Source organism: Eleutherodactylus coqui, chromosome 12, assembly GCF_035609145.1.
Source record: "Eleutherodactylus coqui strain aEleCoq1 chromosome 12, aEleCoq1.hap1, whole genome shotgun sequence".
In the NCBI taxonomy this organism is placed as follows: domain Eukaryota; kingdom Metazoa; phylum Chordata; class Amphibia; order Anura; family Eleutherodactylidae; genus Eleutherodactylus; species Eleutherodactylus coqui.
The window spans coordinates 107,650,746-107,675,541 of NC_089848.1; the positions used below are offsets into that span (position 1 = coordinate 107,650,746).

The following is a 24,796-nucleotide window of genomic DNA, read 5'->3' on the forward strand; positions in this document are numbered from 1 at the left end:
CTCCTTAATTGCAAGTACAAATGTCAGCTCTTCCTGGATTTTGTCTTACGTCTTGCAACTAGAGATGAGCGAGCATACTCGCTAAGGACCATTACTCAATCAAGCATTGTCCGTAGCGAGTACCTGCCCGCTCGGAAGAAAAGGTTCGGCTGCCGGCGCGGGGGAGCGGTGATTTGCGGCAGTGAGCAGGGGGGAGAGAGAAATCTCCCCTCTGTTCCTCCCTGCTCTCCCCCGCAGCTCCCCACCCGCTGCCGGCAGCCGAACCTTTTCTTCCGAGCGGGCAGGTACTCGCTACGGACAATGCTTGATTGAGTAATTGTCCTTAGTGAGTATACTCGCTCATCTCTACTTGCGATGTCTTTCTTTGGAGCGCGGAAGAAATCTTTCTGTGTGAAGAGTTCATCTGTTTCTGCTTTTCAGAGGAAGCTTCGGGCCGAGGAGGGTCTTTCCTGTGACGTCTTCCCACAAGGCTTCGGATCAGGACTGTGCATCCAAGGTAACAAGCGGTAGTGCAGCGATTGGCAGCGCCAGGCGCAACTACTCATACCTGTCTGACTATGTAAACACTTAAGGGGCACTTACTGATTGGCTGGTCAATGAAAAAAGGGGTTTTCTGGGACTCAAGAAAATCCTATGACCATGGAATGTAAAATAAAGAATTAAGTCATGTGACCCTCGCCTCGACTTGTAAGAGATGGCACCAGGCAGTTGTAGACTGGGGGTGATCATCCGCCTTAGATCCAACCAGCTGAATGGTCTTCCTTCTCTGTGCTGCTGCATCTTGTGGAGCGACATGAATCATCCTCCTCCTGGCTCTGTGCCTTCAACTCTGATATTCCAAGGCCTTGCTGTCAGCCCATCGGGGTCCCCTGTTTTTATGCTATGACTTTTGTTCTGCTGCTGTATTCATGTTATGAACTTGGTTCTGTTGCTGTTTGTATGTACAGAGGTTGGTTCTGTGACTGTTTTTATGATATGAGTTGGTTCTGGTGCTGTATTAATGTACTGTGCTTGATTCGGGTGCTGTATTTATGTACTGAACTTTATTATGGACCTGCATATATGTTATGAGCTTGGTTCTGGTGCTGTAGTTCTGTTATGATCTTGGCTCTTCCAATGAGTCACACTCTCCTCCCTATGTGGCCCTAGCACAGGAGCCCCGGTCACCACTGCTTCAAGTCTGGAAGAAGCTGGTAGCGGTCATATGCTATTCCTTGTGCACGTGATCACTCAGCCAATCACAGGCTTCAGTGGTTATGTGCCATCTATGAAGCCTGTGATTGGTTGATCAGTCACCCGGTGAACCGTACGCTGCCAGCTTCCTCTGACTTTGGAGTGTCAGGGCCCGGGGCTCCTGTGCTGGGGCCACGAGGAGGTGAATATAACTTATTTCACAACATTCTAGGGTGGTAGAATCTTTGGAGTCCCACGTTGTGAAGGATCCCTTTAATTGTTTTCATATCTCTAATATGTATATATATATATGGCTTTGAAATGTGCTGCCCAACAGCAGACCGCGCTATCAGAGGTAAATGTTAAATGACTGTTTCCAGCACCTCCGTTATCTGCTTTGTATCGGAGCGGCCGCACTAGTGATGGCGCACAAGCATGCCACGCTACCAACACGGTCACTCAACGCTGGTGTGCTTTACAATAGGAGTCTGTGTACAATGGCATTATGTTAGGGGGCTTATACAAGGTATGCCTGACCGGGATCGCTGTGGCCCGCCGTCCGTCGTTCATAGATGGGTGACTGCCGGTAAGGTGACCAGATTTTCCCACAGTAAAAATGTGGTCAGGGGCGGGGCTTATTGCGACGTATTATTTTACCTCCGTCGTTCTAAAAAGTACACACACCCACAACTGATTTCATACTATGCGGCGCTCCCCTCACCTCCTCCATAGGCCTTCTGCTGTCAGCGCTCCTTGGATTCCGCTTCCCCCACAGTGTCTTCAGTAGTAATAGTGACCCCCCACAGTGGCCCTCAGTAGTAATAGTGACCCCCACAGTGGCCCTCAGTAGTAATAGTGACCCCCCCACAGTGGCCCTCAGTAGTAATAGTGACCCCCACAGTGGCCCTCAGTAGTAATAGTGACACCCCCCCCCCCACAGTGGTCCTCAGTAGTAATAGTGACCACCCCCCCACAGTGGCCCTCAGTAGTAATAGTGACCCCCACAGTGGCCCTCAGTAGTAATAGTGACCCCCCCACAGTGGCCCTCAGTAGTAATAGTGACACCCCCCCCCCCACAGTGGCCCTCAGTAGTAATAGTGACCCCCACAGTGGCCCTCAGTAGTAATAGTGACCCCCCCCCCCCACAGTGGTCCTCAGTAGTAATAGTGACCCCCCCCCCACAGTGGCCCTCAGTAGTAATAGTGACCCCCACAGTGGCCCTCAGTAGTAATAGTGACCCCCCCCCCCCACAGTGGCCCTCAGTAGTAATAGTGACCCCCACAGTGGCCCTCAGTAGTAATAGTGCCCCCCCCCCACAGTGGTCCTCAGTAGTAATAGTGACCCCCCCCCACAGTGGCCCTCAGTAGTAATAGTGACCCCCCCCCCCCACAGTGGCCCTCAGTAGTAATAGTGACCCCCCCCCCACAGTGGCCCTCAGTAGTAATAGTGACCCCCCCCCCACAGTGGCCCTCAGTAGTAATAGTGACCCCCACAGTGGCCCTCAGTAGTAATAGTGACCCCCCCCCACAGTGGTCCTCAGTAGTAATAGTGACCCCCCCCCCACAGTGGCCCTCATTAGTAATAGTGACCCCCACAGTGGCCCTCAGTAGTAATAGTGACCCCCCCCCCCACAGTGGCCCTCAGTAGTAATAGTGACCCCCCCCCCCCCACAGTGGCCCTCAGTAGTAATAGTGACCCCCATCCCGCCACACAGTGGTGAGGTAAGGTGCGGCTTATGCCCTGGGTCTGTCCAACCATCCATTCTGCCTTAGCTGGGGTATTTTAATACTAAATGGCCCCTTTATCGGACCCCGCCCCCCGCCAATCTGGTAGCACGTTGGTCTTCAGAACCGCAGCAATTGGTTGTGTATGCGTCGTATGACAGGGAAGAGGCGTGCGTGACGTTTCAGGTTGAGCACGGCATAAACCATTCTGTAAGAGTCACGGCACGGTACAAGGGATCGTCTGTATCCACCCGGGATAGTGTTGGCTCTGTCGCAGTTCTGATACATAATCCATATCTTATAACAGGAATCGGGTCGTCCTCCCGGCTGCGCAGCTGCACCCCTCCATTCAAGATGCCGTATGATACAAAGTCTCAACTCTTCAGTTTTTCTCCATTGGATGAAGCAAGTGAGTGAAACCTCATCCGGATAAATGTGTTTGCCAAGTTCTTCTGCCCACCATTATTCTGCGACCAATACGACCGGCGGGAATTCTTAAAACTATAGCCAGTAGTATGGGGCAGACTGAGCAACTGCTAAGAGTGGGGGCACTATTACTATGAGGGCACTAAGGGGGCCATTGGGGGTAGTAGCAGAGATGAGTCATGGCTGGACCTGGCTAGAGAAGGGAGAGCTGACCTCATCTGTGATCACTAGAGGTAACCGCACTGTAATCACTATCACTGTGTACAGCTGTTATCTATTATATGGTGACTGCACTACTTGGAGGTATACTGGAGCTGAGGCGCTGTATCTAAGCCCACCGTGATATACAGTATACATGCATCACGGAGCGCACGCTTGTACTAGACCGTCAGCTGATACTAAAGAACGGACCAACAAATCAGCCTGTAGGCGAAGACAGGAGTTGAGGGCCCCCGGACCGGCTCCACCAGCAGAGGACGCCCAGGATTTGAGATCGTCTTTATTTTTCTTGTCATTTTACCAAATTGTGAGCAAATTACTGCGCAGTTTATAGACGGTTTCCCATCTGGACAAACTTACATTGTAGCTGCGCTGATGAACGGATTGCCGCAGGAATGGATTCTCTTGCCGCCGCCGCTCAACTGTGTTTGCTGGGGGAGGTTAGTGCGGACGCTCGTTTCCAGCAGCAGAGATTTACTTACGATGGCACCCATTCATTAGTCACAACGATGTAACATGGGGCCACAAGGAGTCTGGCAGAGGGATCTGCTTTCTTGCTCTTAGAGGGGGATCCTGCACAGAATCCCAAGTCGGCGATGCCAGAGGGTTACAGAGCGTGGGGGGTGGGCCGTGATCTATAGGACAAAGGGGGAGAACAAGTCTTGTTGGGGAACAATGGTCTAGTAGACTTACACGTCATCCAATCCTTTTTTCACCAGGGAGAACACAGCGACATCGAGGAATAGGAGGAAGCCAAAATATACCAGGCGTCTACTCCGACTACTCAATCCTCCAGACTCGGATCGTGAAGGATCTCAGAAAAGGTAAATTATCTCTATAGTAAGACCTCTTAACATCTGAGTAGCTTCACCACAACTGGGCCTATTCACACAGATCTACTGGCCCGGAAACTGAGGGGCTCTCCCACTCCTTGCTGTTCTTGGACAGCGCTATGCATCGCACAGTGGTCCAGGCTGGTACTGCAGGCTGGTTCCCATTGCCTTAAATAGGATTCAGCCAGCAGTACCAACCCGAGCCACTGCACAATGTACGGAGCAGTATATAATTATAAAAAAAAACAAAAACACCACGGCTAGGAGTGGGACAACCTCTTTAAAGCAACCCTCCGGTCCCAGAACTGGAGCCATGGGAACAGATCCTAAAAGCTAAATGACATGCTGAACATTATATCTAGGCCTCTTGAGTGACCCATTATACAGGAAGTCCACTCCAGCGCCTCCTCGGGCTCCTCTAAGGCTTTATCCACGCACAGCAGATTTGTTGCAGACTTCAGTGATTGAACAACCGCTGTGGATCAGTCTCTGCTCTGTCACTACCGCAAGCGTAAAATGCTGCGTGTATCACGTGGAGCCGGCCTATCACTGTATAAGGCAGTGTATTTGGACTGCGCATAACAGTGACTCTCCCACATACGCTCATACGCAGTCTTCTTGGTTTCTTTTGTTTAATTCACCAGCTATATACGGCGCACATTGGCAATGTAATTCATATGTCCAGCGTTGATTACGCACCCCCAGAGAACAATGGGCTTTATTGCACGGCTTACCTGTTGTATAATGCAGCTTAATCTTCAGGGCGACTGCTGCACCGCTACTCAAAGCGCCTTCCCCCTTGGAGGGGGACAGGGGAGGCTGGTGCTGCACCTGTCTTTTGAAGTGGCTTATCCTTCAGGTTTGAGGGGTTCGCCTATGACCATGTCTGGTATTACAATATAGTGGTTTTGGGTAAACTAAAATTCTTGGATGTTTACAAAGTGCCCAAGAAGTAGGACAGGGAGGAAGCCAAATCCATAAAAGCAAGACTCAGCTGCCACAAAAATGCACATTCCCCGATTTGCTCAGCTTTCACCATGTATGCCCTATGTATGTAGTGTATTTACACACTGTTTGCAATCCACCTTCAGGTAGGGGCATGTAGCAAGCCTAGTATGCTCCCAATAGTTCACTGCCCAGATTTCCTTCTCCTTATTTCCCATGCTGCACTGCACTGGCTCTGGTCCAATCAGCAGGCAGGCTGTACCTAAATACCTGCCACTCTGCTTTCCTAGGGACAATTAAGCATTCTGAACAAATGATTAGTAACTAGAGATGTTCGAGCATTAGCCTGCTCGACGCACTCGTTACTCAAGCCAAGCACCACGCGGTGCTCGAAAAAATTTCACCCTCTCCTCCCCCTATTTTAAATGGAGCCGCGACTGTTGCCAGCACCCCTGAATTGTTTTTCAGGGAAGGGCTTTACATCTAAGCTCTTCTCTTAAAAACAATCATTTTAATGTAACAAAAAAAACATACCCTCCGCCCCTGGTGTGTCCACCGCGGGGATGAAGAACACATCTGCCTTGTGGCATGCAGCAGATGTTTCCTGCTGCACCCGCCACATCTGTGACAGATGCAGCAAAGGATTTCTTCATCCCTGCGGGGAATAAAGAATTCCCTACCACAGCTGTCACAGATGACAGCTGTGGTATGGGATCCAGCTGCTAGAATCCTGTAATTGTTTTTTCCGGGAAGGGCTTTAAATATAAGCCCTACCCTAAAAAACAAGAAGAAATGGTGAATAAAATTAAAGAAAAACTAAAAATAACCCTCACCTTTCTTCAGCTGCCGGGGCTCAGCAGCGTCCAGTCGGCTCTTCTCCCTGCACTGCTCTCAGTAGTATTCAGCAGGCGGGGATTTGAATTCATGAATGAGTGCTTTCTCTGATTGGCTGAGCGCAGGGACCAGAGGCAGCTGTCATTCAATAGCTGAGAGCTGCCTCTGATTGGCTGAGCACTGTGACCAATCAGAGGCAACCTATTCAGCAGGCGGTGATTTTAAATCCCCACTGCTTAATACTACTGAGAGCAGTGCAGGGAAAAGAGCTGATTGGAGGCAGCTAAAGAAATTTTTTTTTTACTCACCATTTCTTCTCGTTTTTCAGGGAAGGGCTTATGTTTAAAGCCCTTACCTGGAAAACAATTACCTGGTGCCAGCAGCAGGATCCTCTACCGCAGCTGTCATCTGTGGTAGAGAATTCTTTATTCCCTGCAGGGATGAATAATTCCTTTGCTGCATCTGTCACAGATGTGGCAGGTGCAGCAGGGAATTTTTTCCTCGCAGGGATGAAACAAACATCTGCCGCATGCAGCAATGTGTTCTTCATCCCCGCAGGGAACACGGCAGCGGATAGGCAAGTTTATTTATTTTTTTACACTAAAATGATTGTTTTTCAGGGAAGGCCTTATATGTAAAGCCCTTCCCTGAAAACCAGTTCAGGGGTGTCAGCAGACTGTTTTCAATGGAGCCGCCGGCAGCAGCCACGGCTCCATTGAAAACGATGCAGAGCATGGATCGGCTTGAAAAATGCTCGAGTCTCCCATTGACTTCAATGGGGGTTCGTTACTCGAAGTGCGCTCTCGAGCATTCCAAAACTTCGGCTCAAGTAATGAGCAGTTTGGTGCTCGCTCATCTCGATTAGTAAACCCTTTATAATGTGTACAGAAAGACACTGGAGATAGTTATTGCAGTGTCTGTAGATCTGTCAGCCTGCAGGCTGTAACTGCAGAGGCCTGTGAAGATAGCCCCTCCCCCTATTGCTATGGAACCAATCATGGCCTGTAACACAGAAGCTCTGCACCCAACACCACAGTAGATTACAGACAAGCTGGAAGAGAGCCCCCTAGTGGCAGCCACTTTAGCCATGATTTGCAGGGGTAAAAACTACCTTTACAATGTGAGTTTTACAGAAGTGCTGACAAGTTAGGAGAGCAGAAGTTGGCTGTAGAGTTACTGCCCAATGACTCTTGGTTGTATATTTTTCTCTCCTTAGGGTATTCATCTTGCCCGTCTCTATGCCGATTGTGCGCTGAGCTTGAACGCAAGGAGTGGTAAAAAAGAAAGAGAAGTGTAAAATAAGGATTTTGTATGTTTATTTTTAATCATGAAACAAGCGGCGTCACTACAGTAACACTAATGTCCTCTAGCATTCCCGCACACGTAGAGAATGGACAGCGGAAACACTGCGCTCAGCAAATAGCGAAGAGGTGGTGGGGGGTTATAATTACTGGTTTCTCTAAATAGAAAGTAATCCGCATGCAGAAAAAGTTCCAGAAAACGACCTCAACACAACAAGCCGCACAACAGCGTTTGTTGTGGCCTAATGTAGTGAGACCAGATCCACGTACTCCGACAATCATACTCCAGCGAGCGGCCGAATAACACGGGCAGAGTCCTGGAGAACACAAGCAACAGCCGTGTCCTAACAGGTCAAACTGAGGCGCTGCCGTAATGGCGAGGAGCAGACCGCCCTCTTGACACGTCCGGTTTACTAGTTAACAGACTTGTTCAAAAAACATTGAGAATCCTCCTTGAAAACCATGGCTTCTGTCTCCCCAAGAGCGCCACCCATGTCCATTGCGTTGTGTGGGGTATTGCAGTGAATAGTAGCTGAGCTGTAATACCACACACAACCCAAGGAGAAGGGTGGCACTGTGCTTAGAAATATATATGGCTGCTTTCTTCTAACACTGGACAACCCCTTTAAGGGTGAAGGCAACCAACGCCACACCAAATTTAGTCACTTGTGTAGTTAAGACTTACAATGGATTTACTCCAAAACGAACAGACTTTCCCAAGAGTCGAAGCGCGCCTGGATTGCTGCCTGGGTCAGGATTTAGATATTTATAAAGGGCAGCATTAAAAAAAAGGAAGGTTGCTAAATTTCCCGCAACCTCACTCCAGTGGCCATAGAAAGAATCTCCACGTCACCAGCATACAAGATGGTGCCACAGCATAACATACATGTTTTAGGTGGAGAGATTAACCAAAAACACCAAAAACCACCTCAAGTCAAAGTGGCATCACCCTGGCAGCTCTGAGTCGGTACATAAAACCCAGCCTCTTTATCCACCAGCCGCCTTGTCCCCACGTTGTGCGCCTGGCTCATCTTCCAGCACATGAAGCGAGGTACTGACGCTGCCACCTCACTGCTGCGCATGAGCCAGAAGAGTGGCGCTATTACTGCCAACAGCGGACAGATTGGGGGTGGCAGCTAAGGTAGAGAGGTTTGGGTATTGCAAGTGATGGGCTGACTGAGCTGCCGGGGTGACTCCTCAGATTCGGAGGTGATGCATGTGCATAGCAGGCGCCCTGCAGTAAAAGTAGGAGCCCTTTTACATGGTACAATCACTTAGAAGAAAAAAACAAGTTCAGACGATGCAGAGATTTAACAATCACTCAGTGTAACCCCGGCCGATTGCACAACGAATGAGGATTCATTTGCTTCTCATTAGTCGCTCCCTTAATGCCGGTAAAGAGAATTGTCCGTGTGCCGTTGGGTGTGAAGAGCGATTAGTCATTTACTGGTACAGCGAACGCCTTGAACACAAAAGAAATCGTGGACATTTATCGTGCGAACGATCCATCACTCTGCAAAAGGAGACTTAGATTTTAGCCAATCGCTCCTTTCCCCTAAAAACACGTATGTTGCGCTGCTTTATGCTGCGAGGAGTCTTCTATACACTGGTGAAAAACTTCTTGCATCTTTTAGGCTGGGTTCCCACGGGACAGAAATCCCGCGGTATAGCCACACCGAAAAGCCGTTGCGGCTTTCTCTCCGCATAGAGAGGAGTGAGGCCGCAATTAGAAAAAAAAAATTTGACATGCTGCGGCTGTGAATTCTGCATCGCCAGTGCTGCCCAGCTTTGATGCAGTGGATTGTCCGCGCCATGTGGACGAGATTTTTGCAAAGAGATTCCGCAGCAGACCCGTCCCATGTGAATCCAGCCTAAAGGAAGCGGTGAACATCGCGTCACATTTGATACATTTGTTGCATTTTAAATGGAAGAAATAAAGCTGCCAGGAAAGTGGCATCAATTCCCCTTAAATTCACTAAAAATGAGGATATCAGAGCCTCTGAAGACTTCAGGGGATGGAAGGGGCCGATGACACCGACTTACAAGAGTCCATCCATGAAGACAGATGAAAGAATCGGACAAAACCCATTTTATGTCATTTTATTTAATAAATAAAGTTCAGGTAACAGTAAAAAGTTAACTGCTAAAATAAAAAGGCACTTAAAAACAAGAAATGTGACAAACCATGAAACGAGGCGAAGCGAATGGTCCGAGGGACGATCTAGGAGGGATCTGTATGGCACAACCTTCGAACAAACCATAATGTAACACAAGGTCACCGAGACGCAACCAGAGCCAAGAAATCCTCATCAATATGAAGGCAGCAGGAAGAGGAGGACCAGGTGGAGGGAATGGGGTAAAGAGACTGGCTTGTGTTACAGCAACAGCACCACATCTGTCCATAGGCTGAAACTGGTACTGCAGCTCAAACATGTGCAACCAGCGGCTCATTTACCACTACACTACAGAAATAGAACTGTGAAATAGGGGAAACACGGGCCCCCCATTCTCAGGGTCCCAGCAGCCGGACCCCCACTAATCCATCAGTTTTCAGCTATCTAGTGGATGGGTAAAACATGTCATTTTCCCCCACCAACCAGAATACCCCCTTAAGGCCGGCTTCACAGGATGTGCCTGTAACACTGGTTCAGAGCGTCGGATCCCAGCGATGGTTACAGTTTGGGGGCAGGACGCTCGTCCGCGTTGTGGGAACATAAATACACCCGTAATACGCTTGTGAAACAGGCCTAGAGGGGTCCCCAATCACAGTGTTTGGGGTACGCTGATCAGCACAGAAGAAACATTCCGCATGACTCCCATTCCATCGGTGCCCGGTCTCCCGCCGTACTTCACAGCCTGCTGCACCATCAGGCCCATGAGTTTTCTACCATGCTGAACAGCTTTCCAAAACGTTGTTTTGCTTGGATGACCCCTTTAACCACTTCCTGACTAGAGGCTCCCCCCACCCCCTTGGATGTTTATAGTCTGTAGGGAGGCAGGAATTGGTTAAATGGCGATAAGCTGCAGTACCAGACATGGCCTATTGACAATAGGGGGTGCAGTTTCTGGAAATAAGTGGTAGCCCTTCTATGTACTCCTGGACAACAGCTTTAAGGAGGGCAGTAAAGCAATTAACAAGATTTAAGGCATTTAAAGAAATAATTCAGTGTGATTTTTGGCTGTAGTTAGGCAGCAATTGGCGCAGAGCTGGAATTTACGGAGGGCGCAGCGGACCGTCGTCACATTCACCATCCTGCTCCCGTTCACCGGCGCTCATCCATAATACACATCATACCAATTAACCCTGCGGCGCGAAGCATCGCAGTAATATTGGCTCGTCCGTAAATTCCAGCGCTGCCGTCCTGGGAAGCAGAATCCTAATACCTGGGCTGTGAAAGCGGTCAGCGATTCATCCTCCCAAAGGCACCTGCCGACCCGAGGTCAGAAAGGCACAGCGTGACCCTCAATGGCTTAAAGGCGGAGCGTTCAGTGCGGCTTCTTGCAGTCCGGCCGCGCCGAGCGCTTTCATCTCGAAACACCAGATTTAGCAAAAAATGTTTTTACATGAACTGTACAAGTGAAAATCGGAACCTCAAACTGTATAAATCATGGCGGCCCTGACCCAGCGGGGATGGAGAAAACAACCCAGAAAGGCTACGCGGCGTACAGTGCAGAACGGACACCAAACGCTTCACTTCCCCTCGTATTTGGGATTGACCACCGTCGTCACCGCGCTCTTGTAGATGGGATTCTCACCCTGAAAAGCAAGAAAAACACAAAAACTTAGTGGGAAAAAAATACAAGTCGGATCACAGCAGAAAGGAAACTGTGCGGCACAACAAAGCGGCTGAACACACGGTGAGCGGCACACGAGGCGGCGGCACAAGTGTTAGCGCAACCAACTCTCTGGAGACATGTTACTCATTGTCTGCAACATAACCCCCCCTATAGAAGGGAGCCTCCATGACCGCCCGGATCTGCAGAGATGGAACGGCAGGCAGAGTCTGGCAACAGGTTTCTGACAAGGGGTGTATGATGCGACTACTTTTGGTTGGCGCTGGAGTGCCTGTTCTGCTGTGGTACATCGGGGGCTTCCAGCCTGCAGCTCTCCAGCTGTTGGAGGACGACTACCTGTGGAGCTTTACACCGCGCTGCAGCAGCTATCGGGAGACAAGTCAACATCCACAGCAGATAGAAGTCCCACCGCCGCCGCACACCAGGCTGGTCGCTATTTGGTCACCTCTGACTAAAATATATTAGCGGAGGTTTCCTTAGTCTGGGGTTCTATCGGTTACCGGTAAAGGGGCTGTAGAACAATGTGCAGTTCTCCCCGTCCAAAGGGTATCCACAGGATAGGGGATGACTTGCTGACAGGTGAGGGTCTTGTGGCCCCTGTCGTCCTTCTGTGTTTCCTGCAGGGAGCGCTGCACTTCTGCTCCATTGACTTTCAGTGGGACTGCGGAGATATCTGAGCGGCGCCCACTGTAGTACTTCATTAAACCCCCTGAAGTGACTGCAGCGCTGACTGGTATGGTAGGAGCATTGGTTGGGTATTCAAGGTCACTGCAAGTAGCAACCACTGCAGTGACAGGCAGAGCCAGACACAGGAGCCCAGCGGTGAGACCCCCCACCGGTCAACAAGTTATCCCTTATCCTGTAGGCAGCCCCTCTAGAGAGGACCTTTCATGGCTGCAGACAGTGCCAACTATTCTCGGGCCCAGCTGCTGGCGCCGTCAGAGGGACAAGTGGGCGGTTCGTACCCTTCACCGTCAATGGCAGACATGATTGACAGCCCAATGTCAGTGACCGGTGGGGACTGTCAAAGTGAGCCAGGCCCAAGGAGAGGGAGAGTGGAAAGAATATTGGAGACAGTCAGCATGGCTGCAGAGTTATCCCCAGATTTGACAGACGAGTCCACAGAAAGCAGGTAAACCCCTTTACTGCGGATCGTCAGCTTTACGTCATCTGCTTCCAAGTAACTGGAGAGCCGTTACACATCGGACAAAACCTCCAGCCGCAGCCGACCAAAAACCCCCGACGTCCAGTAGAGTCCGTAAACACGAACAGCAAGACGTCACCCGGGAAGGACTCCAGGGGTTTCCAACGACCCGACAGCAAAACACAATGAGGTTTGTGTTTCGTAAACTAGAACCGAACTTCAGGCGCCGCAACAAGGAAACGGGAGAAAAAAAAACACGGAAAAGGAGACGAATCCGCTAGATTTACTAATAAATACTGAATTGTTGCCATCTGGTTTTATTCTCTGACTATAGGGGGGTTTTGCGTCTGTACATGACGGGGCGGCCATCTTGTCCGAGCGGCAGATAACTGACATTAGACAGATGCTTTTACACGGGAGGATCATCGCTCACCAGAACAAAGCGGAGCCACAATCGGCCGGTGTAAATGCAAAAATAGAATTCACTATTCGTTACTTTCTTGTTATCGATGACCTTCAGTGATCAAGAACATCGCTGGACTGCGGGACTCCCTGCGTGTAAACGCCCCCCTTCACATAGCAGGCGAGGTGCTTAGCAATCCAGCGATGAAGTCTGTCAGCGTCAACGCTGGCGAGCTTAGCAGTGATGTCAGCGCTCCTGCAGTCGTTTACCCATCTGTCAGCCCGTGTGAGGGACATTACAGCAACTACATGGGCATTAAAGACAAACCCATTGACTTCTATGGGAGTGTGTTGCAGGCATGTTCTGTAATCTGTGCAGGGAGAGGAAGAGGTGAGCTGTGACTATTGTAAATGGTGGGTCCTATGTCATCTATATATAGGTGTCTCCTCTCAGTGTAATCCTGTCTGTACAGGGAGGGGAGGAGGTGAGCTGTGACTATTGTGAATGGTGGCTGCTGTGTTATCTATATATAGGTGTCTCCTCTCAGTGTAATCCTGCCTGTGATGATAATGAGATGACTGATAAACCTACAGATTACATTGTGTCAAATCTGAAGCAGATCAGAGTATTTAAAGGGGTTGTCCAGCTTTAAACAACTGATGTCTATCTTCTAGCCAGGCCTTCATTAGTAGAGCAGCAGGGACTCGCTCGGACACCCCAGCCAACCGTTTGCTAGGCAATCACTAGTATAAAGCTGTTTACTTACAAGCACTTGGTTGGGAGGACAGATGCAGGTTAAGAGGTTGTTCCTATGGGGACACCTGCTTTATTGGTGTTGGAGGTAGCAGGTAGTCACTGTGAGACGTACCTATCCCTATGGGTGTCGTGTCTCCACGGCGGCATCCTGGCGCAGTGGTAACAGACGCCTGAGGGGCTCCAGCTGACGGACCCTCATCAGCAACTCCAAGACTTTACAAGTTATCCCAAAGGCAGTTCCACACTTTTGCACAAGGGGGTTACAGGATGCAGAACTACAACCACCAAGCCATCTGCAAACCAGTCCGCCCGCCACCAGAACGTTAGTGAAGAGCAGCGTGCAAGAAGCATGCAAGAGAGAAGATACAAACTGAGGCTCAGAGCGCGGCTTTACGTCCGTAATTTGGGTTCTTGAAATTATTTATAGGACTCTTGTAAATAGGATTCTCTTGCTGGAGGAAGGAATCCACAAAGAAAGAGGTTCACAGACAGAAATGACACCGGACAGCAACATCAGGCGACGCTCCGCGCTCACACTGGGGGTTTTATCAGACCGTTGATGCAAGTGGAGCGCCGCCAGAATAACCGCGCTATTACCGGGACACACAGCCAGGATACAGGGGGATCCCTCCAGGAGGACGCACAGCGCAAGAACCCGATGCGTAACATGACCCGCGGCGGGTAAAAGCGCACCGCTACTATTCCTACTCGGATACCACGAAGGTAAGAACGGTCATAGGAAACACTGGAGGATTGAACTTAGAGGATTAAAAGGGTTAAAAAAGTAAACTGAAGGTCTTAAATGGAATACATGAGATGTGAGGAGAGAAGGGGTTAATGCCCAACGGCCGCACGGAGCTCCCTGCATGACCTGTGTCCTTCCAGACAAGGGATGGCAATGAAGGAGTTAAACAGAATGGGCGCTTCAGATATCAAAAAAGGATGGAGGCAAAACTGATCTGGAGGGGCCGACGCCTGGAGAGCGAGGAAGCGACAGTGGAGGGCGCCAGAGATCTTCCTGCAGCCGCCATTCACAGATGACAGACCACCGCTTGCTTTTAGGGGAGCAGAAAACAGATCGACAAGTGAGGGATTCTTAGGCGTTTACGGGACGACAGTCAACGGCCGCCGCGCTTCGCAGTCATTACGCAGCTGACTGTTGGCCTGTGTCAAGTGTGAAACTCGACCCAATCTCGCGTTTGCCAACATGTGATTTCCCCGCAGGTGCGAAGCATGTGTGTTAAACACACCTCACATCCCTTCAGGGAAGCAGTGATCCTCCGCCGCCGATCGCTTCCTATTGTCTTCAATGGGAAGCTTCACATCGCACTTATTTGCACTTCGCACGCCGTGCAATGCTTGGCCAACCCCATTGAAAACAATGTGTGATGCGATGCGTTCCGAGGGAACGCCCAAAGATGGGCCATGCCGCTGTCTTTTCCCGTGCCGCGATGTGGATGGGTTGTGGGGGAACGCTTGTGTGTATGACCCCATTCAAAAGGACGAGGTTCATATTCACATATTTTGTAATGTACAACTCTCACATTTTCTCGGCCGCGTGAAAGCGGTTCAAGTCTGGAGTGAAGGAGGCGGCAGAAAAAACTAAAACTAGTCTAATTCATCAAAACGGTCTAACAAAAAATCTGGTCTTTGTGCCCATAGAAGCCACAGCGCAGCTTTAGTTCTTCCAGGTCACATTACAGGAAGTCCATCAGCCCCCCGCGATCCATGACGGGCGACCAATCACAAGCTTTGGTCTCATTCCCATCATGCTATATACCAATCAGGACTGGAGCATCAGGTTAACTCCTGCACACTGGGCTGGGCTTCCTTACCAACCCCATCCCTTCCTGAGATGCCACGGCTTTTAGACAGCGCATGTACCGTAATACCCGGATGTCACTGACCCCGCTGCACATCATGCGTGTGCCTGTTGCAGAAGTGCAGAGCACGTGGTGTCTGAAACACGGCATCGCCAGGTCCCGCTAGTCAACTGGCAGTACGCGGGGGTTACTGGCGAGCCGGCACCAGCGCCAAGCAGCAAGTCACCCCACCTGGACTGTTGAGTCCCAATTTGCATATAGCGTGTGGACTGACAAAAACAAAGCTTCTTCGGGGCTCTGGGAATTGTACCCATTGTCAGGAAAGGTCTTCATGCCCATAATCTATGGATTGGATTCAAAGGGCAAAGCTGATGAAACTTCCTTTAGGAACTGAAGCTGCACACCGATTGGTTGCTTCAGGGGAAAAGGGGCAGATCTTCCCGTTTGTAAGGCCGCCTGCACACGGGCGGAAATCCCGCGGTGGAATTATCCGCGGGATTTCCGCCACTGAAAGCCTGCATAAGAGTGCATTACAATACGCACTCCTATGCAGACGGCCGCGGTTTGGCCGCGCGGCAAACAAACCGCGGCATGCCCTATTTCTGTGCGGGGCTCGCAGAGCACACGAAAGAGCCGGGGCCGCCAGGCGCGGGTGAGTACGCGCTCCTCCCTGCAGGCGCTCGGGGCGGGTCCCGCGGTGAGAATTCTCGCCGCTGGATCCGACTCGTCCGTCCGCAGGCGGCCTAAGGGAAACCAACCTTCCTATAGACAATCCTCCCGACTACAACACAAAGCCATTGGATACTTACAGCGTCCCACTTGGCGTTCATCTTTTCTTTCTCGAATTTAGCGAATTCTCTTCTGTCATGGATGATCATAAGCAGCTTCCATATAAGCAGCAGCGCCAACCCGATGAGAACAATGCCAGCTACTACACCAGCAACAATCGGGATGATGTCCGGGCCGCTGGGGCATTCTACAACAAAACATATGGAAAATCAGTGAAAGCAACTGCCAGAGCCAATATGGCCGAGTGCGCCAATAAAGCCTGAGCAGCCGGAGGGTTACCTGGATCCTTCACCACATGGACATGAACCTCAGAGTTTGCATTGACAGAGTAGGTGAAGTAGAACCAGCAGTCATCGGCGTCCTTCTCCTTGCAATGCGTGAGTGCGTCCGCCTGGCCCGGCTGGGGCAGCTTATCCCGGCTGTCCACCATGGTGTAGTTGAAGTGGAAGCACTCGTTATTACACACCTTCTGCTTCTCTCCTTTCTGGAAAGCTCGACACTGAACGCACTCCCTTAAAATACATTTAAAAAAAAAAAAAAAAATCAGAATTTTGACTTAAAGGGACCCGCCTTAAGCTTGTCAAACTAAACTAAGAAGTGAACAAGAATTTCAACGGTCTTCTTTTTCGTAAAGCCATTTTATTCTGGGCCTTTACAAGGCTACCGTAGGCATCGAAGTTTACAAAAACTTTCACACGTCGCCAAAGGGCGGGCCGGACCGTCTCTGCTGGAAGCTGCCTTAGCTCAGAAGTCCACCCCCCTCATGGGGACGACATACTAGGCATCATCCATGCAGCTCTGCAGTCTCACTTGTGCAGATCTGTCCCGCCATGAGTTCATCCATCCTATAGACAAACTCCATGAACATGCAGGAGACTTGGCAGCGTTACATGGATGAAGCCTAGAATGTCATCCACATCAGAGGAGCTCAAAGGGCGGACTCTTCAGCAAAAGCAACCGCTAGCAAAGACTGTCCGGCCCGCCCACTGGACTGCTACCAGATTTACATGCGGCGCTTGAAAGTTTTACACTACAAATTTTAAAAACACTTTACAAAAAAAAAATACAAAAACTGCAGAAGAGAACAGTCCGATGTTGGCCCCGGTCTTGGTTTATTTAGCTAAATTTGATGAGATGAGCGAGCAGGCTTGGTTAAGACAGTTACTCGAGCATCGCTCTTCTCGAGTAACTGCATACTGGTCCGAGCAGTTTCGAGGGAGAGCTCTCACCCCCCCCCCCCCACAGCATCTGCTAGGACCAGTATGCAGTTACTCAAGAGCGATGCTCGAGTAACTGTCTTAACCGAACGTGCTCGCTCATCTCTACCGATTACATTCAAAACCTAAAAGGTAGTCTTTCCAATAACTGTATAAAAAAAACCACAGAAATGAGAATAGCCAAGAAAGCCCCGGACATGTAGGAGAACACGGCGGGAAGGAGGGATGGCGATGCTCTGGATGGGTTTATAGCGGGGGGGGGGGGGGGGGGGGAGGGGGGGAAGGGACGGCGATGCTCTGGATGGGATTCCATTGCAATGCAAAGAAACAGGGTTCTGTGCAGGATAGAAAAGCTCCAGATAACATGGCTGGCAATGGGATTGTACACTAGGGCAGGGAGGAATGGTGAAGCTCCGGATGGCATTATATTGGGGATTGACGGCAAGGCTGGGAATGGTGAAGTCCTGGACAGGAGTGTATATTATATCGGTTCCACCAGAGCTCACCCTTCCAGTTCTTGCCGGTTGAACCGTTCTCCAGAGGATTCCCCTCCGTACGGTCACCTACCCTACCTGCTAGACATCCAAAACCAGTCCACAGATTGGAGTCTTGTGGAAGCAGCAGCCCGATATCACTACAAAGCCTCCTCCTTCCCCTGCCCACATTTTAAAGGTAGAATTCAGGGGTCAATAACAAACACTGACTTTTAGGGAGCGGAGATACTTTGTAACAATATTTTTCAGCGGCTTCCTTAGACAACCCCCCCCCCCCCCCCCCCCCAAGACTCCTTTCCGCGGTTCTTGTAACATTAGCTTACAGCTATTAGTCTGTCAGAATTTGGCACTGGTTACATCAAGCATCTAAGCAACTAAGGCATGCAGGACAAACGAGAAGCCCTTCTGATACCTACTTGTGCTCGGAGCAGACACCGGCACAGGTCTGACACATCTCACAGGTTTGTCCTTGGAATTTCGGATCTGTACATTTACACCTTCCACATTCGCATATGCCTCTTCCGTTGCACAGCTGGCCGTTCGACGCCATACACGTTGACTTATCCTCCGAGCAATCGCATGCACTTCCGGAGAAGTTCGGGAAACACTCGCACACTCTGCATTTACAAATTCCATTACCTGGAAGAGGAAAGACGACAAGTGTTCAGACCTGCCACTAGCGGACAATAGAAGGCGCCGCAAGAACATTGTACCGGCTTACCTCCGCAAATCTGTCCGTTAGATCGGTCACAGTTGAAGTTGTCACAGTCGCAGTATTTGCCGGAGTAGACTTCGTTGGGATTGTCCCTCTTCTTACAGACGCATTGCCCGCAGATACAATCACCGTTGTTGCTGCAGATCTCAGAGCTGTTCTCCTTCCGGCACTGAGCGTCCATATCTTCGTTGCTGACCTGCTCCGTGCTGCACTCACATTGCTTCCCGATACGACCTTCGTTACACCTGGAGAGGAAGGGAGGACTCATGTAAACGCAGAAAAGGCTTCATTTATCAATGCAGAACCCCAAGCACCCCCAACACGGTCCATGCTTCGGCGTCCTGTGAAATGATTTGGAAGCTTTAGGCCCCCTGCACACGGGCGGAAATTCTGTGGCGGGATTTCCTGCAGAATTTCCACCCGTGGAAGCTGCCATAGGATTGCATTAAAAAAAAAAAAAAAAAAAAAACCGCAATCCTAGGCAGACGGCTGCTATTTGTCCGCGTGAAATCGCACGCAGAAAACACGCGGCATGCTCTATTTCTGTGCGGGTCTCGCAGAGGCTTGCACTGAAATGTCACTCCTGGGCCGCCAGCTTCACGCATGCCCAGCTGTCCGGCACATCAGAGAGCCAGAGCCGCGGGAGAAGGCAAGACCCACACTGGTCCCTGCAGGGTCACGAGTCGGGTACCGCTGTGAGAATTCTGGCAGGGGGTCCGACCCGGCTGTCTGCATGCGGCCTTAGAAGCTCAAATGAAAAACGTTTGTGAATAAACTTTATAGTTTTACAGCATTCAGGATGTGAAATACTGTACAAAGCAGCCGAGAACATTCCCACAATCTAGCCAACAGCCACCGGTTAGCAGACAGGACGCCATTTGTCATATCTGCAGGAGTCAACGGTCAAAAATTACCAGAACTCACACTGAGCAGCCAGACTACTACAAGCAGATGCTCCATCGATGAGATCCGGGATCTAGAGGTCAGACCATCTCCATCTATTTATCCTATTTCTCATTCATTCCTTTTGCACAGACGGGGCGCTGCCTTAAGGGGGGGTACTTGTTTGTACGCTAGGAAGGCGGTATGTGTCACTAAAATCCAGATATGTTTCCCGCTTCCAACATCAACTCCAAGCACGGATTGCTCAGCCCCCAGACAGGCACCATCGTCAGTGGCTTTACACATTATGGCTGATGGTGTACGACGAGCACAATGCTGTGAACCTACCTGCAGGCTCCACATTCGAATGTGCCGTTTCCATGGTGGCAGTCAGGGCTTTTGGGTGTCCCATCTTTTTGGCAAGCACATTCGCAGATGAATTTCAGCTGGATCTCTACTTCTTCGGTAAAACCCAAAGGCTTGATCTTGATAAACTCAGCGGCGTCTTTCGTGGGGCACTTATGAGCCGTCACACTAATCTCAAACTGAACCTGAAAACACGAAACAGACTAGTTAGTAGAAAACGGAGCACTGCGACCAACGCACGCCAACATTTCACAAAAAGGGAGACTCTTTAAGGGTCTATTCACACAGGCGAGTTCCGTCCGATTCCAAGATGGACACAACTCGCATGGAAATAGAACCCATTCATTTACACATGCACTGCATCTTATTTTTTTGGGAATCACCCTGATGGAAGCGTTCCAAAACAGATTGCAGTCACTTGTCATGCAAGTTGCATGAAAGTGTGACCAGTTTTTACCACTGGAAAGAGATGTTATTTTTTCCATACGTGTGAAAAACAGATGTAAATAAAAAGATGCAAATTGCACGTTTTAATCACAGAAAACCAAGTGGCACGTGCAGGTAAAACGGGCAGTTTTTCCCTTCCATACATTGCACTCGCCTGTGTAAACACACCTTTACTTTGACCATCAAGCTGCTGGATGTCTCCTAGGACCCCCTGGGGACCAACTATTCATCAAGCCACCACTGCAGAGTCGCTCTAACTGGAAGCATGCAGCTCTGATCCCACTGAACTCCGTAGAAGCTCAGCTTGTAGTAGCAGGGGATCGCAGCGGCGCTCTTCCAGCAGCAGCTCAATGCAGTAGTGCACTGGCCTGCCGAACACCTAGGTGGCAGAACCCCAGGGATCTATTGATTGCCTATCCTCAGGACAATTCATCAATAGTGTCAAGCTGGACAACCCCTTTAAGTGTCACCTACCTGATCTCCCAGAGAGATGTTGGAGCACTTCCTTCCATTCTCTCCTGTACCAATAACTCCATTCTTGCAGAATGACTTGTAGCTGATCGTTACGCCTTCAGGTAATTTGCTGTTTTCCAAAATCAGTTCTGAAGATAGAGACTGCAAAGGAAAAGGCTGGTTTTGTTACCTGGCAGTCACCCGCGAGCCGATAGCGCTTTATTCTACCAGTATACTCACATTGTAGGAGTCAATGATCAACTGAATGACGTTGCTGGAGTTCGAAGACAGCGTGCCGACGGCCGACTTGGGTATCAGGTTCTTCAGTTCCTGTTAAAACGCAGATCTTATGTTAACCTCCGGGATTGGAGCAAATATACCTAATGAAGATATTCAGCAGATCCCGTACCTTGTAAACCGGCTGGAAATCCTCTGTGACGGCGAAGATGGTCTGTATGTTATTTTCACTGAGCTTCTGCACTATATGAGCGATTGACGGATAATCCTGCATTAAACAAGATTATAGATGTCAGGCAGAACACAAGATCAGTCAACCAAGAGGAGATCTGCCGGGTTCTCAACCCCCCCCCCATATACACCGTGGTGCACAGTCTATGGTAAAGAGGCGGCAAGGAAAGGCAGCACATTGGAAGATTTTGGCTTCTGTCATCAGTCAGCAGCAAGGAACAACAACTCCCAGCAGTCTATAAAAACCAGGGTGCCATTTGCATGTGATCAGGAAAAACAGGAACAAACTGGACACAGAATACTATATTTTTTGCTCTCCGTTTGAGTTCAATTTGACTCCGTTCCATTTGCTTTCAGTTATTGTTCAGTCCAAAAAAACAAAAAACTAAAAAAAAACAAAAAAAAAAAAAACAAAACAGAAAGCTTTTTATCAGTACATTGCAAATCAATAGGTGACCTCAGAGGGAGGAGAAGGGAAGGCTAAGGAAGAGGAGGGGAGGAGAAGCCCGGCCACCCCCCACCAGCCAGGAGTGCATGTGTGTACATTGTGCTGGCTTGGAGGAAGAGCTGACAGACCTCAGTGAAACTTGTGGACCTGCATATCCAATAATCCGCTACTCGACCCCAAAAAGGGCATTCGCATTCATCAGTTCTGCTTCAGTTTGTAATCAGTCCAGTTAAAATCTAATTAGCTTTAAAAGTACTCCGAATGCAGGAGTGACGCCACTAATTCACAAAGTCCACAGTTTATAAACCATTTAAAAAGGGGTCAGTGCAACCCTAACAAGTCACCAGGAAGGTCATCGCAATACGTGACCAGCCCACCTCAAAACCCTCTCCGAAATCACACGTTAATGCAAAATGCAACTCTTCAAACAGATCACATAGTAAAAACCAACATATAATAAGTCTTCGCTCTTCCGTTACTGGTCGGAGCAAGGACATTGCAGTGGAGGGGAGGACACTCCGGCCATCTACATGGGATATTGTAAGTGTTCCATCTTGGTTTTTACCCTTTGACCTCGCAGCTTCTGGCGCCGATTTGCCTACTGTACTATTAAACCGTTTACTTGCGTCCCGATTCTGTATTTCAGTGGTTGCCCTTCGCATTAATGTGCAGTTACAAGGGAGGTTTTGGGGAAGGCCGGCCACATAGTCTGGTTATTGGCGAGCAGCTGGGTTTACTTGCAGTCTTTTCTAGGGTATTGCGCCTTATTGTTAGGCCCCCAGCACCAACTACCAGAATCCGATTTCATTGAGTCCGCTATTCTTTTTATATATCACAGAGATTACTGATGTTTCACGTTGTTCCTCCAGGTGAGACAACGCCCTCTGGTAGCATAAATGGCCTCAACAGATTTGGTGACAATGTAAGAACAGAAAGCCAATAATGCCGCTGACCCTACGAGGCACCAAACATTAGAGTTCTGGATGTAGAATCCCGTTTAGCGTCCTGTTGGGTCGAGACGGCGGGCCGCGCTGCATGGATCTTTCCGTGAAACAAAATAACTCCTCACAGTCTGATGTTCCTCGGGTGGAATCTGCATGGATAGCGTGGCACGCACATGAGCCTACTGAATGGGGCTTATCCGGATGTGTAGCATCAAGATGAAAATCTGTACTAACCGCATACAATCAGAGGCAGAGCCTCTGCAGCTTACAGGATCAGATGCCAACAATTCTAATCCACGAAAGTCTACAGCCAACATCTAAAGCGTACGCCATCCTGGGGAGTTAAACTCCTTCCCACCTCTGGGTGCAGATGTACATCCTGGCTGGGAAGCGGGATTGGGCGAACAGGTCTTATGGGTAGTGCGGGCCCAGAAGCTGAGCCCATGCCATCCACATTGGAACCTGGCTGTGACTGATAGTCAGCCTCCCACTACAACAGCAGGGATTGGTGAGAACACTGATCCCTGCTGTTAACCTTTTACCTTTCATGCCATGATCAATATTGATTGTGGTACATAAAAGGTTCACAGACAAAGGGGGCTCCCTCGGTGAAGACATCGGCCCTTCGCCATGTAATCGCAGAGCACCGATGGGTTGCCTTGGCAATTAGACATCAGACAAATGGTGTCCAGGCCTGCCATGGCCTATGACCCCTACGATAAGGGAATAATGCACTACAGTACAGAAGTACTGCAATGTATTTTCAGAGCACTCATAACATTGCAGGTCAAAGTCCCCTATAGAGACAAAAAATAAATAAACCCCCCACAGATGGCATCATCGCATCTGTAACCACCCGTACAATAAATTGAACACTTACCCTGCATGGCTGTTAAAGGATTTCTGTCTTTTTTATGGTCATTTCACCTCCCAGAAAACGCAGTAAAAGCAACCAAAATAGTCACACGTACCTCAAAATGTTAAAACCTACAGCTTACTGTGCACCAAACGAGCCGTTATATGACCATGTCTACAGAAAAACAAAAATCCTATAAAATCATCCTGTCCTTGGGTCAAAAATACGCCGCATCACTAAGGGGTTAAATCCTCAGCATGGCAATTTATGCTGTGGAATTTGAATGTAGGAGGTTACCAGCGAGTCCAGGACACATTATAGACGAGTGCCACAATATAAGACCCGCGGCGCGCTCGCCAATCCATCAGAAACCAGCAAAACGCCAGAACTATTGGACCGCGTCTTTTGGGTGCAGAATCGGATGCGGTTTGTCTGAACGGGGATGATGAGAATCCCAGCAAAAACCAACAAGATGCGTTTTGTAGGAAGGAACAAGTGGCACTCGGAGACGCCTGCTATCAGTGAACAGGTTTATGGCACAGAAGAGACAAGAGTTAATTTCCGCCTCGGCTTCAGGACGGGTTATTATAGAGGAAGGAGGTTCCAGTCATTAGACTCACATAGTAGTGGCTCATTGTGTACATGTTGTCCTGCATGTGACATTTCCCGTCATTCGGCAGCACGATTCCTCCCAATTTTCCATCTCCAGCAAAATGGAATCCGGCGTCGGTGGAGAAGACCAACAAACGCGTGACATTCCTCCAACCGATCTGCTCCTGAAATAAGAGGATGGCGCATGAATCTACCGACAACTACTGCACATACATGGAGTTCATGGACAACTTTTAAGACAGTAAAAAGGGGTTGTCAGACTTTAAGGGGTTTTCCATGTGAAAGATACCATTGAGGACTTATCCTCAGGATGGGTCACATCAATAGTTGATCGACCGGGGTCCGCCACACAGGCTGGTAACGCCACAAGGTTTAGCAGTTGGAGCAGATGCGACTGTTCTGACTCATGTAGTGGCTGGCGTTGGAACTGCAGGCTGGGGACTCACTGAGTTCAATGGGAGCTACATCTGCAGTACCAACCACCGGCGACTACACAGGGGTCAGAACAGCAGATTCTGCTCTAACCCATGCGGGCACACCGTCAACGGATCAGCTAGGATTTCAAGAAATGAATCCCGGCTGATCAACTATTGATGACCCATCCTGAGGATAAATAGTATTTTGGGTGGAAACTCCCTCGAACAGTTTTAGGACCTCCTAACCACCCCCAAAAAATACTTTAGCAATGTACTCCCCACCGCGGTCCTGAAGTGACCTTTCAGAGCCCCA

The 24,796-nt window shown here is 49.6% G+C and overlaps 2 protein-coding genes across 3 annotated transcripts in view; one reads left to right on the forward strand and one right to left on the reverse strand.

Annotated features, from left to right (window-relative positions):
- Positions 1 to 7,456, forward strand: part of LOC136586577 (uncharacterized) — a 92,578-nt gene extending 85,122 nt beyond the window's left edge. The window contains exons 18-21 of the mRNA XM_066584711.1: positions 421 to 496; positions 3,205 to 3,306; positions 4,262 to 4,366; positions 7,371 to 7,456. Of these exons, the coding sequence (XP_066440808.1) occupies positions 421 to 496; positions 3,205 to 3,306; positions 4,262 to 4,366; positions 7,371 to 7,432 (345 nt within the window). The 3' untranslated portion in view covers positions 7,433 to 7,456. The remainder of the gene's footprint in view (positions 1 to 420; positions 497 to 3,204; positions 3,307 to 4,261; positions 4,367 to 7,370) is intronic.
- Positions 7,457 to 9,540: 2,084 nt separating this feature from the next.
- ITGB1 (integrin subunit beta 1) overlaps positions 9,541 to 24,796 on the reverse strand; it is a 30,920-nt gene continuing 15,664 nt past the window's right edge. The window contains exons 7-17 of one of the 2 annotated variants that reach the window (XM_066585685.1): positions 24,076 to 24,231; positions 21,149 to 21,244; positions 20,980 to 21,069; positions 20,761 to 20,901; positions 19,822 to 20,024; positions 18,598 to 18,836; positions 18,293 to 18,515; positions 16,445 to 16,677; positions 16,186 to 16,352; positions 13,925 to 14,005; positions 9,541 to 11,212 (exon numbers count right to left, since the gene is read on the reverse strand). In XM_066585685.1, the coding sequence (XP_066441782.1) occupies positions 13,931 to 14,005; positions 16,186 to 16,352; positions 16,445 to 16,677; positions 18,293 to 18,515; positions 18,598 to 18,836; positions 19,822 to 20,024; positions 20,761 to 20,901; positions 20,980 to 21,069; positions 21,149 to 21,244; positions 24,076 to 24,231 (1,623 nt within the window). In that variant the 3' untranslated portion in view covers positions 9,541 to 11,212; positions 13,925 to 13,930. The remainder of the gene's footprint in view (positions 11,213 to 13,924; positions 14,006 to 16,185; positions 16,353 to 16,444; positions 16,678 to 18,292; positions 18,516 to 18,597; positions 18,837 to 19,821; positions 20,025 to 20,760; positions 20,902 to 20,979; positions 21,070 to 21,148; positions 21,245 to 24,075; positions 24,232 to 24,796) is intronic. The other variant, XM_066585684.1, reaches the window with a different exon arrangement.